The 16,320-nt window shown below is 52.7% G+C and overlaps 6 protein-coding genes and 1 non-coding gene across 7 annotated transcripts; 2 read left to right on the top strand and 5 right to left on the bottom strand.

Moving 5' to 3' along the window:
- Positions 1–35: 35 nt before the first annotated feature.
- BO95DRAFT_350592 (uncharacterized protein) lies at positions 36–683 on the bottom strand (the record flags this gene model as incomplete). The annotated part of the gene is made up of 1 exon (XM_025582044.1): positions 36–683. A coding segment is annotated over one exon (648 nt), but the record flags the coding sequence as incomplete, so codon positions are not given.
- A 1,015-nt stretch (positions 684–1,698) lies between these two features.
- On the bottom strand, positions 1,699–1,770 carry BO95DRAFT_t12. The gene has a single exon. It is a non-coding gene; the product is annotated as a tRNA-Arg (tRNA).
- Positions 1,771–2,198: 428 nt separating this feature from the next.
- Positions 2,199–3,794, bottom strand: BO95DRAFT_492116 (uncharacterized protein; the record flags this gene model as incomplete). The annotated part of the gene is made up of 2 exons (XM_025590683.1): positions 2,199–3,310; positions 3,384–3,794. 2 exons carry the CDS (start codon positions 3,792–3,794, stop codon positions 2,330–2,332), a joined length of 1,392 nt encoding a protein of 463 aa, XP_025447590.1. The 3' UTR covers positions 2,199–2,329.
- An 866-nt stretch (positions 3,795–4,660) lies between these two features.
- On the bottom strand, positions 4,661–8,882 carry BO95DRAFT_437873 (uncharacterized protein). The gene is made up of 2 exons (XM_025585375.1): positions 8,281–8,882; positions 4,661–8,188 (listed from the first exon to the last, which is right to left on the bottom strand). The coding sequence occupies exons 1-2, from the start codon at positions 8,578–8,580 to the stop codon at positions 4,871–4,873; spliced, it is 3,618 nt and encodes a 1,205-aa protein (XP_025447591.1). The 5' UTR covers positions 8,581–8,882; the 3' UTR covers positions 4,661–4,870.
- Positions 8,883–9,590: 708 nt separating this feature from the next.
- On the top strand, positions 9,591–11,966 carry BO95DRAFT_340987 (uncharacterized protein; the record flags this gene model as incomplete). The annotated part of the gene is made up of 1 exon (XM_025581963.1): positions 9,591–11,966. A coding segment is annotated over one exon (2,376 nt), but the record flags the coding sequence as incomplete, so codon positions are not given.
- An 890-nt stretch (positions 11,967–12,856) lies between these two features.
- Positions 12,857–14,431, bottom strand: BO95DRAFT_458422 (mitochondrial 37S ribosomal protein mS29; the record flags this gene model as incomplete). Its single annotated transcript, XM_025588545.1, has 2 exons — positions 12,857–13,734; positions 13,792–14,431. 2 exons carry the CDS (start codon positions 14,429–14,431, stop codon positions 12,857–12,859), a joined length of 1,518 nt encoding a protein of 505 aa, XP_025447593.1.
- A 306-nt stretch (positions 14,432–14,737) lies between these two features.
- BO95DRAFT_378541 (ribosome biogenesis protein RRS1) lies at positions 14,738–15,747 on the top strand. The gene is made up of 2 exons (XM_025583297.1): positions 14,738–14,891; positions 14,975–15,747. The coding sequence occupies exons 1-2, from the start codon at positions 14,836–14,838 to the stop codon at positions 15,573–15,575; spliced, it is 657 nt and encodes a 218-aa protein (XP_025447594.1). The 5' UTR covers positions 14,738–14,835; the 3' UTR covers positions 15,576–15,747.
- Positions 15,748–16,320: the final 573 nt, after the last annotated feature.

Below are 16,320 nucleotides of genomic sequence, written 5' to 3' on the forward strand. Positions count from 1 at the left end.
AAACACTCACTAATAACGACCTTCACGCGCGACCCATCCCGAAACACCAACCTCAACATCTCCGCCGCCTCCCTCAACTGCCACATCCCGCCTTGCCTCGCATCGACCCCCAGATCGAACGCCAGCCCCTGTCGCCCCAGCCATCGCAACCCCTCCACGAACCCCGCCTGCACCATCACCCCGGCGGGCTTATCCTGAACCAGATACCGAACCCCGCAGACTTTGTGGAACAGAGCATCCCCCGTCCGCTCCCGCACCAGCCCCATATACCTCTCCAACACCCCGGGACCCCCGGGCACCGGCGCCCACGGCACCAACCCAAGACACAGATGGCGATCCGCCGCCGTATGGCCCTCCCCGGGCACGGGGTCGCCCGCGATGATCCGCGTCAGGAGGGAGACCTCGTCCAGCGCGTGGGACCAGCCGCGGTTCTCCGAGTCTTCCTCCACCGAGGAGATGCGGTCGGTCTCTAGGAAGATGAAGCCCCGGAGATAGGGCGCTGCGCCGCGGGCGGCGCTCGGGCTGGTCGCGATCGCGGAGGCAGAGGCAGTCGCCTGGCGGTACTCGATGACCGAGTGCTGAGCGCCCAGTGGGTTTTGGGGCCCGTGCCAGGCCAAGGTCGGTAGGTGGGATTCGGGGAATAGGTGGATGTGTGAGTCCACGATGAGGATGGGCTTGGACATCTTGGTTGGTGGGTGGGTGCGTTGGTTTGAATTGGTTTGGGGGTGGGCTGGTTTCTTCTTCCCTTAACAATCAAGGAGGGACTGCGTCTTGGAGTGATATTGTGTTGTGCTAGGCTTGGGTTGCCGAAAATTGCGGGGTAATCTTCAGGACGATTGGGGAAATCTACTGCGCTGCTTAGCCCTGAAGTAAAGCGAAGGCGCAAGTTGACGAGGGGAGTCTCGAATCGTGGGAGGAGTAAGCTCGAGCTTCGCAGTACACGCGATATGCAGTACAATTGAAGTTTGGGGGGAACATTCCTTCAGGATTACGTCGCGTGTGTGCAAGGGGGGGGGGCAATGAGGAGCTCGAGATCTTCTGACTTGTTTACTCATACTTCGCTTGTCTGGCGATCGATCGGTAGCCATTACTCCGAATAGACTGTCTCCGGCTCCACTCTCCAACAAATATACTTGTACTGTACATAGTATCTCCAACCATTCTCCACATCTATCTGCTCTGCTCGTCTCCCGATTTGTCCTCTGCAGAAGATTGAGCGCCAATTTGTTCCATGGAATCGTCCGCTGGCCGATGGCCCTTGTAGAACGGCGCCCGGGTCAACTCATGTCGCCCTCATTACTGATAGCGTGATCAATGAGCCCATTGGCCTCTATTCAATCCTGCCATATGCTCCGGTATGCTTAACAACCCACCTACGATTTTCCATTGCACGGCGGCAACCTTTTAATCGTCAACGTCAATCTTGCGAATTGTTAAGTTGCGAAGCAGATCCGAGTGTTGAGCGGTCGAAGCCAAATATATTATGAGTTGGCGGGGACAATACTCACCTGTTAAGAAGCCTGGGATCAAACGCACGAGAGAGTCAAGACATACTCCCAGAAGACATACACTCCGAGACCAGCAGGAGAAATGCTTAAAAAAAGCATTAACCGACTTTCTTCAAAGCTATACATACACAAAAAGGCCAGGAAGGGAGAGAATCTCATGCTTCCCGTACTCCGGGAAAGCAAAAAGTCATGACCTACGCAGGGCTCGAACCTGCAATCTCTTGATTCGTAGTCAAGCGCCTTACCATTGGGCCAGCAGGCCTTGCTGTTGAAAAACCACTGTTTAGTTAGGTCTACGTTACAGATATCAAGGATTGGCCTAAAATCGATCAGGTTGAATTGTGGCAAATCGACAGGAGTTGATCTCATATATCTGCATGGGTAAGCTGCCCACAACCCACGGTACACGTCTATTGTACGCTTACCCGGACAGCGGAACGAGGTCAACAATCCTCCCAGTAAGGCTTGTCGAAGCCCGCGTGGAACCATGGCTTCTACGTGACTTTTGTGTCACCGGGCGCAAACAAAGTATACGAACTTTGGGCTATCCGCTGCGATGACATCAGTAGTACTCTAGTACACGAAGCAGAGGCGGCCGATGTACGAGAATGATCGATGTCAAAGGAAACACGAAATAAGCTGCAAAGCTGCCAGGCTGAGATTGAGATAAATGAAAATATGATATGCTGAGCACAGAAAAACATAGAAAGTCACCAGCGGCAAGGGTATAAACGAAAGAAACCACCCAGTGCAACGCTATCTAGCCTTTTTAGAAAAAAAGTGGAAAAACTGTTGAAAGAGGCAAAAGCAGCGCCCGAAATTCATCGAACTCGCTTGCTATTGCCGGTGGTTGTAGCTAAAGACGGCCTTTTCTGACCAGCACCTCCGTCAGTAGATGCCAGAGCACGGATCAGCGCGTCCAGCCGGATGATATAAGCCTTGGGCGCGCGGTCTACCTCCACCCTGCGCAGGATCCCCTTCAACTTGTTCTCAAACTGACGAAGGTCTTTGAGGGGAAGTTGCTCGAGAACATCAAGGACAAAGAAGTCTCCAGTCTCGTGGGTCCTGCCAATGAGCTGGTGATAGAGATTGCGCTGGTCCTCGTCCTCGCCGTCAAATGTCTCCCGACCCCAGTCATTGCCCTCCAAGGGATCCCGATTACGGCCGCAGATGTCTTCCAGTAATGTAATGAGCGCTTTTGCAGCCCCATCAGTGCCGTACGGTGCCCGCACCATAACACCCCTCTGGACTCGGTGGACATGGCCTTGGATCTCCTCCAGCACAGTGCTGGCCGTTAAGTCTTCGACTCCCGTCGGGAGCTGTCCGGTCCGACAGTATCGATCGAAGTTGGCGAGTAAGCTGCGCAGTCTCTGCTGGACCTTGTCAAAGTAAATCACCGCGCAAGCCCCGATGGGCATCGCTTTACGCAGGCTGGCGTAAACTGCATCGTCGTGGACCGCTAGCCGGAACAAGGTAGCCTCGAAGTCCCCCTGCACCACGCACTGCTCGGGCGTGCGCGACTGCCCCAGGTCATCACCGGCAAGGTCCGGACGGAACTCCTCGGGCAGTATGGCGCTGTAAAAGGCCGACATGATATCCCTGACCATCTCCTGACGATTCATCCCCCCGTGGGCTTCGAAGCGCGAATACGGCCAGTCAAATTCGTGCGCAATGGCAGGTATCTTGCAATCGAGCAGTTGTCTGATGCGTTCAAGGTTCGGTAAGCGGTCATGGTCGGATAGAGGAATGTCGGGGGTAGGAGGTCGGGAGAAGAGGCGGCCATGAAGCTGATCGTGAAGCCACTTCTGACGGTTAGTATCGAAGGGTAGTAGAAAAGGAGAGCTTCCCCGACAAGTGGACTAGAGTCATACTGACATAAATATGTTGGCAGGGTACACTGGATCGACTCGAGTACGTCGGACAAGTGCAAGTGACAGACCCTGCGTCGAGATGAACCTGAGGCCGCTCTGACAACTGGAACCCGTATCCTGTCTGCGTCTCATGGCAGCGGGCCACGTCGAAGTGACTCGTCAATCCCACCAGAGCTCTGGCCTTGGAACCGACATCCAGCCTGGAGAGGTCGTAAGAAATGCCTGACTCGCCATGTACAGTTGAGTGTGCTGCCGGGGTTGCCCTTTCGTCAGCGCTGGAATCGCTCCCACTATCCGAACTATCGCTGTCATCGCTGTCCTCGGCCTGGTTTCTGATGATCTCTTTTCTGGGGGGAACTGTTGGCATGTCATCGGTAATTGACAATCTTCGAAGTTGGCGAGTAGGAGTAGACATGAATACTCAGTCGTGCTTCGGCAAAAGCCGAACTTCTCAGATGTGCAGCTGTGTAGCTGTGTAGCTGTGCAGTGGGGACAATAGCGGACATGCGAAACTGACATTATATAGAGTTTGCTCCGAACCAGGGACGAAAGCGGGTACTCTTTGCTGCCAGTGCAGACATCCAACTGGCACAGTGACAATCACAGGGACTTGAGCAGTCCTTATCGCTTGGCACTCAGTAGACAAAACTGCAATTGCAGTGCCGCAATAGTGATAATCACAACTGGATGACTATTTGCCTACTAGATAACATTGCCACGGGATTCATGCCTTCCAAGTGGTGATTCTGCGCCGCAGAAGAAGACGGATCTCGGTACTGTATGAGCGGAAATTCATCCCGACGCAGCTGAAATTAGTTGCCCGGAGCATTTTCAACACTTCTTGTCAATATTGCTAGTCAGCGTTTTCCCTTGAAGCCATTGGTTACCTGAAGCTCTTAAATACCAATATGGCACTACGTATACTTTTCCAGTTCCACACCGACTGGCTGCGAAAAGACTTGGGTCGCTCCGTGCCTCGTATTGCGGACCAAATATCAAGGTGGGCCGGTGTAGATCACCACTGGTAGCAACCTGTCAAAGACTGCGCCTAAAGGTTTGCGGTCGACGTATCTACTGTTTCAGTCGCGGCAGGCTGAGAGGCGAGTAGGTCGGTAAGCGAACAAAGCACTCAAGCTTTGTGGTTGTGGTGCCATCGCTGCGCTGTGCCGCTGGGCCCCATCGCAGCCACTCGACATGGCGTGCGGCGCATCTCCAGTTATACAGTACATTACAGCCTCAGCTTGCAACCTCCACACTTCGCAGCAGAAGATCATTCTCCCTGGCTGTGCCGCAGTCCTCGTATTGGCATTAAAATTATGTGGCTAACGCCACACTAGAGTATCCCCACGGCTCCAATAGAAAGATGGGAGAACATGAAAAGAAAGAAGCGGAAGGGTCCACGGAACGTCTAATTACATATTAGATAGAAGCACTGATGATGTATGTACTGGGATAAAGCTGATTCTACAAACAACAAGCTTGTGCGCATGCTCATGTGACCTTCCTTGCGGCGTTTCTCCTCTTCGCATTCTCCAATGCCTTGCGAAGTCGCTCTTGATGCTCGTTGTCTTCCACAGGCTGGCCAGAGGCAGGCTTGGTGGCGGAGCCGGGACTCGGTGAGCGAGCATTCTTCGGTGGCTGTACAGGCTCCAGCAATAGAGCAGGCGATTGTTCGGAGGCATTATCGTGACCGAGGGAACGGAGAAGATTCTTGATGCTAGCGGCCACCTGAGCGGGCCCTTCCCTAACACTCTCAAGCTTGGATTCTAGATCATCCTGGATCTTTTTATCTTCTTTCTGTTTCTCAGCCTCTAGCTGACGAAAAACATCAGTCTCGGCGTCTGAGCATCGAGCCTCAGCAACAGATACACCATAATCGGCGTCGTTGAGAACTGCATCAGCGATACCGAAATTCTCGAGTATGGACTCGGAGTCTTCGCGCAAGCAGTCAATGAACTGATTGACTGATTTGAGTAATTGCACAATTTCACTCTCTGGGAGAGGAGAAGAACGAAGGCTTGCCGCATCGATTCGTGATACCTTTGCAGTGATGTCATCGAGAATCCTCTGGTTTTCTCCTAGACCATGCATGATAACATCATCGAAAGAGTCCATCAATCGATTGGCTCTAGCATCCCGCTCCCGAGTAGCCTCCAGCTTATTGCGCTTCTCCATCTGATCGAATTCTTGATCCAGCCGTCTGAGGGCAGTCGAGTCGCCCATAAAAACAAGAGGCCGCCTCTCAGCTTTCTTTCGTCGACGTTCGCGATCTAAAGCAATCTCGAGGCGCTTCTGATAGCGAGCCTCCAGGTCACGATAGATCTCATTGACGATCTTCATTGTCTTAGACACGTGACTATGGCCATTTGCCGTTTCCTGGATCGTATTGTCACCGTCGTCAAGCCAGGCGAGAGCGGCTTCATAATCGGTTTGCAATGCCAGAACCTCCTCTTCCAATCGTTTATCCAGCGGGTCAAAAACGTGCGTAATAAAGTCGTTCAATTCTTGCCTCTCCTCCTCCAGCTGGCAGCGAGCCTCTTTCTGACGGAATTCCTCCTCGAGGACATTGATATCAGCATACCCTATCTCCTTTGCGTTGAAAAGGGCATTAATGTGTCTTTCGGACTCTTCCTGACGTTGGACACGTTCCTTCTCCAGTGCGTCCCTACGAGACTTATTCGAAGCAACCCAGGTATTTATCGCCTCGTGTATGTAAGTGAAGTCACTGGTTATTCCCGTGGGCTCCTTTTTCGTGGTAGTTCCAATACCGCTCACAGACTCTTTGCTCAGTGACGATGACACGATTGAGCGTAGTTCGTCCAAGGGGTCAGGAAGTCTGCCTTGTCTCAGGGAGGCAGGTAGTGGTGGGAGAGTCGACGACTTCTGGGAAGCTGTTTTTCGGTACGCAATACTTTTCTCCCTGATGAGACCGATGAATGTTTCGTCCTGACCTGCTTGGTTTGGTGTGTCTGCAGGGAACGAGAGGTCTTCTGATGCAGGAAGCAAGCTATTGGACATCACCCGCCCGCTTTCAGCAGATGCTTGACGCAAGGCAGAATAAGCTTGATATGCCGGACGATCAAACACGAGGGCATCTGAGCCTCTCTGAGGACCCTCCGTGTAACGGAACGGCGCGTAAATCGGCTGTGGGGGATTGGTAGCAAGTGGAGAGAGGTCCTGCTTATGTGCCGCAAGATCAATCATCGTAGGCGGTACTAAGGCAGGTCTTGGGGATGACATCTGTGCACCAACGGAAGGGGCAACAGCGTGTGATGGGGAGCTTTTCACACTTGCAGGGCCAGGTGTGTGAAGCCTAAGGATGGGTCGGCCACCCGGACTGTAGCTGCCATCTCCTGGTTCGTCCGCGGTAGTAGTAGCTACAGAAAATTCCTCAGTTTCCACCGGGCACAGTCCAGATTCCACAGGAGGGGACACACGATCGGTTTCGCTGCTGTTTGCAGGAGCAGTTGGTGCCACCGATGCTGAAGGAGAAGTGCCTGTCGTTGTCTGGTTGGCACTTTTTGAGTGAGGCTCAATGCCATACAAGACTTCACGTAGCTTCGCCTCTTTGGCCATGAAACTCGTAAAAATCTCAAATCGGTCTGAATCGGTATCTGCCGTCGCCTCCTTCCGTAGCATTGCCACATATCGTTCCAAGGAGGATTTGGACCAGGTATCAAGATCATCAAGGGGATCAGGCCGTTCCAATGGCGCAAGTGCTGTCCGATGTGTTCCTTCCACTTCACCGGCCTTACTTTCGACCCCTTTCAAACTAGTCTTGCTCTCTTTCCGCGCTGCATGTTCTGATTTTGCGTCATCGTCTAGGTCAGGGTTCTGTGAGCTTGTTTTAAGCGGGCGAGTCCATGCTTCAATGACACCATCAATACTCTCCACGGTTTCTGAAGTAGAGACGGAGCTATGGATTGACTCAGTACCATCCACTCTGGCATTCATGCCAAGCGAGAGGGGTGTTTTGTAATCGTCCTGTACTGTATCAACACTCACGGGGGAATCATGAAAATCCAACTGCGTGTTGGTATACCCTGTGTGCAAGTCCGATATAGGTGGCGCGGAACTACTAGGGAAGTTATGAGGTGCTGAATTTGCTCCAGGTAAGCGAGAGGGGGGTCCCGAGCCCACTGGGCTTGCGTGTTCACGCTTGTGAGCTGAGGCCGCAACGTCGTCAATATTTCCTGGCGTCGGCAATAGATGCTCCCAGGCAGAAGGAGTACCAGGGCTAAGAGCGGAGGCGCTAGTAGCAATTGAAGTGGGATTGATTTTGGGTGGTACCGGAGGCGCGGCGACAGGTAGCAATTCAGGGGCTATGCTAGTGGTTGTTTCATGAACCCACGGAGACTGGGTTTCTGGATGTCCAATGACATGTGACGAATGTGGTTGCTGTGGACTTGTAAGTGGAGGCAGTCCTGAATCAGACACTGGAAGCCCTACGAGATGGGCTTGAATTGGTGCTGGTGGGCTGGGCTGCTGTACGGGAGAATCATGAGGTTGATTGAAGACGGCGCTAGAATATGGTGGAGGTTGTAAATGATTCTGCGTTTGGCCGCCGGAGTGAGAAACAACGCCCTGGTAGCCGAAAGGAATAGGAGGTGGTGGCGAGGCCTGTGTTGGTGCGAAATCAGTCTGTTGATGGGATGCAAATGGAGGCGCGCTCCATTGCGGATATGGATTCGATGCATCTTGAGCTGCCTGCACTGGAGTTGCCGACGAAGGCCTTTTGACATCCAACGAGCCACCGGCGGAAGAATTCGTCTGGATAGATTGGGACTGTGTCGTGCTTGGAGGTCGCGGCTGGGGAGTTTGTCAGTTACGAAAGCCCCCAAATTCTGGTAATACTGCCAGGTGTATGTGTATACAGTGTACTGGTACTCTAGTACACTTACCGGGAGTGGTGGGGGGCTCGGGGCCTGAAACTGCTGCCTGTTGTATTTCACTCCCCATGAAGTTGGGTCCATTCCTGCCATATTGGAGGTTGGAGAGACATTTGCGCCCGCGTTCTTCACCACAGGAGAACTGGCATTCGGTCGCGATCCACCATGATTAGGTGTTGGGCGAGCCGGAAGAGGGGGGTTTGCCTGCCATGACGGCTGCGGGGGATTGTGCGACGTCGCAGTACTTGGAGTAGTAGTGGCCGACGTGAGGCGCCATTCTGGTTGTGAAGGCCCTGTATTCGACCCGTACATCTCCTTAATCAATTTTGTGTTTTCAACAGAGAAGTTTGCCTTGCGCGAAGTAGATCCTCTTCCTCGAGAACAGTGAGGTGAAAAAGAATGACAGAGCGGGAAGAAGAGAAGTGGCTGGCTGATCTAAGAGAAGCACGAGGAACAGAAGAAACAGATGGATGGATGGATGATTGTCCTGCTGACTTTGGGTGGCACAAGATCAACCTAACAGGAAGCAAGCTGAGCTATACTGTACCCCCTTTCCCGGGTGACCTAGATTATCTGCGGTCTTGGTATTATTTATCGAACCCTTCGGCGTATGGATGGGGGAGGGGGAGAAGAAGAGTCGGAAGGAGAGCCGAGCGAGGCGGTGCCGAACACCCACTGCAATACCTACTACGCCTACTACAATACCGTGCCGACTTCACTTATTCTCCATCCACTACCCTCTTCTTCTACTTTTCTCCTTTTCAAGCCTTCGGATAATGCGAACGAAAAGCATACCACTTTATTTCGCCTCGTTCTTACATGATAGACAGCTCAGGCTGAGCGCACACCTTCATTGCCCGAGAGTTTAAGGACCACCTGAAATATGAGAACGGGCAGAGACAGAGATTCCAAGGTTCTTTTCCGTCCTTTGTTTATGCGCGCGATGCTGTCTCGGAGGGACATTTTCTTAAACATGGACCACTTCCAAATCATTAGTGGCTGGTGAGCCTTACGAGCTCATTCCCCGCAGTTTACATGCTCTGTCTTCCTTTGTGCCCTTTGCGTTCTTTGTTGCTTGAAGTCGCGCGGAGTCGTAGCCCTGCCAGTACCACCATGTCTAAAAAGATCAACACACCCAACAAGCGTTGGAGCAAACGCGGAGTTCTCTTCTATCAACCCGAAATTTTATTTCCAGAAGACTCTTATCATCTCTCGAGCACAGTACCTGGGAGAGAACCAGCAATTGCACCATGTCGGACAACAAAATCCCTCCTGATTATCATCTGCAGCGTCCCCCTGATAACGCGATACTGCCGCTGCCGCTGCCCCCGAGGCCCAACTTGTACGATGAGGTCGAATGGGGACCGCATGTGAATCAGAAGGATGCTCGTATTGCCCACCGCTTCTGGTTTCGCGCAGACTCGGCGATTCAAGCAGACCACAATACTGCAGGGGAGAGGCCATTCTTGCGCCCAGTCGATGACGAGGAGAGAGCTGCGGACCAGATGCATGCCCTAGCACGTAACATTTACAATGACCTGATGCGTCAACATCTCGCCCCGGTTAACCCCAATGATCAGGGGACAGCATGGACGAATCACTCGTGGCAGTTCCATGACATCTTCCCAAAGGACGAAAGGTCCCAGGACGATGACGAGATTATCCGGTGGACATTCTTTGAACCCAAGGCGACCCAGTCCATGAAATCTGACCAACTCAAAGAGGCTCTTGTTGAGAGGGGTCTCGATCCCAAGGGTACAGTCGCTGTACTGCGCCAGCGTCTTGAAGCATACCAGACAGCAGGGCCGGAGTGTTATCGGGCCCTGCGGCGCAGTGACCTCTCCCGTTGGGGAGTTGAAAGGACAGACATCAGTCGCCTGTTCGCGATCAACATCTCAGAGGATGAGACAGCACGTACAGTTGACCTGTACACTTGCGCCATCCTCCGAAGCCCATACAACCCTGTGTACTGGATGGGTCGAGCTTATTGCCACTACCGACACGCCATGGTTGACCTTGCCATTGGGGACGCATATCGAGCCCAGCTCCTACTTGAGGTGTTAGTCAATCCTTTAAGACGAAACATCCAACCTGGCCTTTATACTCTGGTCTGGCATGCGATTGAGCAGCACATTGAGGTCGGCGGAGTGCAAGATGAGATTCGCTTGCGGCGCCGTGGCAATGGAATCAACTACTTTATTCCAACCATGCGCAAGGCACTTCAGAACATTATCAGTCTCAGTCTCATGGCTCTTCGAGGGTGGAATGATCAACCGCACTTCGAGCAGGACCTTGTGGACAAGGTTATCATGAATGATCGCGATACGCTACCGTCCAAACGGCGCCCTGAGGTTTTCAAAAAGATTAAAGAATCTTCGACGTGCAATTGGACGCTGACCAAGGACTACGCTCGCAATACCCTGTATCACGAGCGACGTGGTGGGTGGAGTTATGGAGACAGACCCTATCCCTACGAAGCAGATGATACGGTGAGATTGCCCAAGACCGGCGAAGGGGAAGGCTTTGCGGAAAAGGCAAACGAGTTATTCGTCACCAAGAATGCCAGCCTCCCCTGGAAGAAGTGCAGGATCGCGATGGAAAGAGAGCAAAGGTATATGATCTTGGCGACCGAAGACATCGCCAAAGATGAACTCATCTGGGTCGAAATACCTTCAGCCCGGGGCCACCTTGCCGTCAAACGACCGCCACTTCCCCAAGACCACGTCCCCGCGAGGATACTCGATTGTGATAACTGCCGAAGAGTGATCACTTCCAATGAGCAGCGTAGGCAGAGAGATGAGCTCAGCCAGGCGAGAAGGGCTAACCCGAAAAACAAAACCACCAGAGAAGCATGCGGCTGTATCGACAGTGACCCACCTATTATATTCTGCCCTGCTCGAGGAGAAGACGGCGACGAAACCTGCGCTGAGAACGCTCGGAGACGATACCACTTCCGTGCATGTGGGAAGGATTGGGAATGGCTTCACGACGCCATGCGACCTGTCGTCTACAGATTCAAGGATAAAGAAACGTGGCTCTCACATTCCAACGAGATGCATGGCACCGTGTTAAGCCTCCTGCTCCGGGAAGTCCTCGACATAACCCTTCTCAGACGGAAGACAAACGCGACTCTTCACGCACACGAGATCGACGAGCTCTTCGCCCTCGAAGGCCGCGCGGACTGGGCCAACCAGAGCTTCCCCTTTACATTCGCCGCCAACATCCAGGTCCCCATTGACATCCTGATGACCCTGGGCGTCGACGTATTCCGGGACCTCAATTTCGATACCTGGGTGATCCAGCGAATTCTACAGAAACTCCTGGTGAACGCCGTACCTTGGGATCAGGGCCTACGCGTCAAGATCAACCGAAACGACAAGATCAAGAAGGGCTGGGGGTTCCCAAGACCCAGTCAACAAAAGGGATGGGGTGACGAAAAGTACGAGAAGTATGACCCCACCTGTCGGTTTTTATACCTGTTTCCGGGATTCAGCTTCTTCGATCATGCGTGCAAGGACAACAGCAATGCGCAATGGGGATATGACACGGAGATCCCCAATCGATTGCTCGTATGGGCGTCTAAAACGATCAAGGCCGAGGAGGAGATCCGCATCTCTTATACTTCCGATCGAGACAGAGACGAGAGAGATTCTGTCCTACAGCGTGTGCTGGGTAAGCCATGTAGCTGCCCTGGGCCAACACATGCCGCACCCGGCGGTCCTGCGTCACCCGACCCCCATGTTCCTACAGGGCCGTCAAAAGCGCGGATTAAGTCTTCTCGGCCCCGGCCGCACAATTCTTCTGAAGACGATCCTTCTGAAGACGAGTCCGGTTGACGGAGGTTGGAACTGCTCAGGGTGGAACTGCTTTGGGCAAACAGCAACCTTGAAGATCCTTCCGGGGCCCAAGGAGCGCAGGGAGGGACTATCCAGGGAGCTACTCAGTGAGCGCGAGTCGAACATATCGGTCAAGAACTGTCGTTATCAGGCCACGCTCAAATTATAGCCATCGAATGTATGAACTGGTCTCCTCGTGTATTCATCTCAGCATGTCTTGACCACCGTGTGCTGTACCCTTTCTTTGGTTTGCTACCGCACTGTTGCCGATGATGTTTTGCTGTATTTGTTCTGTTAACTTATAGGTTGTGTCGTCATCTGTTCCTCCTCATCTGATGTAAGTATACAAACTTGAATAGCCACGAAGTGCTCCGTACACAAGTATGAATTAACAACCACCACGCAAAGGCGAGCATGCTTTTTGGTCAAAACGAAATTCCATTATATGCACACACAAGAAGAAAAATCAAGCCAGACACAAATGAAACCCAATCATATAAAATACAGTGTTTATCTTTAGAAAGCCGTACAACAACGACCCACGGGAAAAAGAACTTGGTGGTCTATCCAGAGCATCACAGGCCGATGGGTGTGAGGATGGGCCAGAAAAGGGAAAACCAGCATGAAACTTAACATACACATACATAAATCGCTCCGTATGACAAGATATGTCAGTGGTAAGTATCTCGAGGGAGCGATGAATACTGGGCGTCTCAAGCTCCCCTCCCTGCTAATCGTTCACTGAACAATCTTTAAACCTGGACAGGCACTGTGAGACGTCTTCCCAGCTTCTCAAGCTCGCCGATCACACCGCCACCAGCCAGAGTCCACTTCTCATTGACCCATTCTTCACTAACCTGCTGTCTCAGAAGACCGCTGCGCGCGAAGTACTCCATGAAGCCCCGGGCTTCTTCGCGAGTGATACCGGCAAGGGTCTGAAGCGTCAGGGTTCCCTCCGTGGGAACAGAGGACTTGGAAGACTCAAACGCAGCAAGCACACGCTCGTCAGGATGACTGAAGGCGGTGGGCATGGGGTAGTCCGGGCTGGAAGGATACACGCGGTTTTGGCGAGCGGCCACTCGCTCGAGGGCAACATCAAGACTGTAGATACTAGGGCTGTTGGAGGCGGAGGTGGCGTAGAGCAGGATACCACCGTTGGGCAGAACGGACTGCTGATTGCCGGGCTTCAGCAGAGAGAGGAAGTGCTGGACGAAAACAAGGTCATGAGCGTGAATGAGCTCGTACTTGGCAGTGCGGTATTTGGTCTCCTTCATCCAGTGGGCCAAGCCGTCGACGGCGACGAGCATAGGAGGACGAGAGGCGAAGTCCTTCTCGAAGCCAGGGGCGGGGGATGTAGCCGTGAGCTCAGTCCACAAGGCTTGGAAGACGGGCCAGGCGGAGGCAGGGTCTTGAATCCCAATGTTGGCGAGAGCCTCGAGTGTCGTGTCGCGCTTCAGGGGAGACTTGAGGGCGGGATGTTCACGAGAGACCTTCAACTTAGAGAGGACTTTCTGGTTGGCCGTCACAGTGCGGGACAAGAGAGCGGCGGTGGCCTGGTTTTGAACATATACGTTGGGGTTCTTCTCCGAATGGGGCGCGTAGCTAGTGTTGGCCAAAACCAAGTCCTGACCTAAAAGCCTTAGGTTAGTGATTTGTGGCATGGTACATCAAGAGGGGTCAAGCATACATTCGGGAACAGTCACAACAACCCATTCCTTGGTGAAGGCCATCGACATGGCCTGAAGGAGGTGAACTGTCTTTCCGATACCTCGGGGCCCAGTGACGATTCTCTTGACTACCTTGCTCTTGTCCTCAGGTTTATCGGAGATACCATCGATCAACCGTCCAAGTTCGACGGTTTCCCGTCTCGTCACGGTGCCGGGCCGGCGAAAGATAGACCAGCCTTGTTTGGGCTTGAAGGCCTGAACAGCTCTCAATTGATCCAGCATGGGCACGGGCAAGCCAAGAATGGATCCACGAAGCCGAGAGTCCACCATGTTTTCTGCAGAGATATCCTGCATGTCTGCCACTTCGAGGGCATTAGGGTTGCTGAGGACAATGCGTTTCCGGAGCGCTCTCCGCTCCCCGACGGGAGGAGGGCGCACTCTGTCAGTGACCTTTCTCTTCTTCATCTTGAACGTCGTCGCTGTACGATGCTTCGGACCCTGTTGTTGACCAGGTGCCTTCTTCTTCGGAGGCATTGCCAAAAGTGGACTCGACGTGTGGAACGCCGCGACTCGCTGTGCTGTCAAGGTCGGCGGAAGCATGGGCCGGGGGGACGCTGTTGGGAGCCGCGTCAGGCAACTCCAGCAGAATGAGGATACCATTGCGAGTGGGATGGCGCACTGGCACCGTGGCCAGTGTCTAAGTGGTCAGTGGAGGAGTGCGGTGGTGAAAGAAGGAACGGAGGTTGCGCCGGAGACTCGCCGCAACGGCAATGGGAGTTGGAATTGGAAATTCGGAGGCACATTTTCGAACCTCGACACTAAGGAACTTCCTCTAAGGGCCCCTTTGGGATTAGTGCAATGGCAGCCTGTTTGTAGAAGGCGGTGTAATATAGCAGCAGCGGACCCGGTTTCACCGCCCGTCTTTTTTTTTCCTTTAATTTTTTTTCCCCTGCGCTATCGCTAGTCCAGCACGCTTGGACGTCCAGATACTGTCCTTTTTTCTCAATCTTGATTCGAGTGTGAATTCAGTTACAAGTGGCCGTGTCGTCACCGAATTAGTACCAATGGCGACCACTGCTACCCAGGCAGCTTCTGCCACCAAGTCGAAGCCGGAAAGACTGTAAGTCAGATCTATAAATGCGCCTCCCCGGAACGTGACAAAATTAACATACAGTACATGTGCTGACTATCCCATCGCCTCAGTCCTATTACTGTCTCCAAGCCCACTCCGTACACTTTCGATCTAGGTCACTTGCTTGTCAATGATCCTAATCCCCTCGAAATCTCCCGCTCCGAGCCGCTGGAAACTACCCTGAAGGCCACCGCCCGCGACGGCACACAGTCTCTCCTCAACCAGCTCTTGACAACCTGCCCCATCAACTCTTCACAACAGGGTGTACTTCTCACTCTTCCCGCACCCGCCACTGCCCTTCCCCGTCACAAGCCCCTGCCGACGCCCAAGCCGCCGACCAAATGGGAGTTGTTCGCACGCAAGAAGGGTATTGGCAAATTCAGCAGCAAGCCTGGTGCGGCTTTGGCAGACAAGGAGCGCCGCAAGAAGCTCGTGTACGATGAGGAGAAGGGTGAATGGGTGCCTCGCTGGGGCTACAAGGGAAAGAACAAGAACGAGGATGATTGGTTGGTGGAGGTGAACGAGAAGGATTGGAAGAAGGAGGAAGAAGCCGCTGCCAAGGGAAGCTCTATTCGTGGAATCTCGCGCGCCGAACGCAAGGACAGGATACGGCGCAATGAGAGGAAGATGCGGTCGAATGAGCGCAAGTCGAGAAAGTCTGGCGGCGGTTAAGCCAGTCAGGAATGACAAGCGCGTTTTGAGAAGCCGTGGTTGTGTTGTTGGAGATAATCCCTCATTTGCATAATTTAACGGGGGCTTTCCTTATAAGGCGTTCGGTCGGAGTCGCTGGTCTGCTGGTCTTGAATGTCAACTTGCCTACGTATGCACATTATCATTGGTAGGCCCAGAAAAGCAATATTACATTTACGCTTTGGTAGTGTTCAAGTACCATTTAAGTCATTCGAAGTTTCGTTGAGGGCCTATAATACAAGACAACTTTTCATAAGAGGTCTTTCAATTTAACTTGCAGCCGCCCGCCGATGTGGTCTATATTACAGCAATGGATCAAAGCAACACAAATCCTCAAGGTGCAACGAGGAATAATACAGAGAAAAAGTGAGAAAAAAAAGGCAAATCTGCCAAAGTTAGGTCAAAAAAGCATTCAATGGAGCTGTAATGGGGAATCCATATAGGGCAAACCAGGAAAAAAGAAAGATACATGCATGCCAAAATGTAATAGAAAGATGTCACCAGGGCTAAAAACAAGATGAAGCAAAAGGTGACCCAACGATACTCCAAACTCTGTACAAAAAGAGCAATAAGACTGTATAATGATAAACGACTCCAAAAGCGCCAGGCATGCAGTATGAGATAGGCTCAAGATGATTGAGATGGCGAAAAAAGACAAACAAACTGCAAGTTGAAGGACAAGGCAAGACTAGAGAAGGGCATATGCTGGAAATCATGTATGTATCGA

Source organism: Aspergillus brunneoviolaceus (assembly GCF_003184695.1).
Source record: "Aspergillus brunneoviolaceus CBS 621.78 unplaced genomic scaffold BO95scaffold_2, whole genome shotgun sequence".
NCBI classification, from domain to species: Eukaryota; Fungi; Ascomycota; class Eurotiomycetes; order Eurotiales; family Aspergillaceae; genus Aspergillus; species Aspergillus brunneoviolaceus.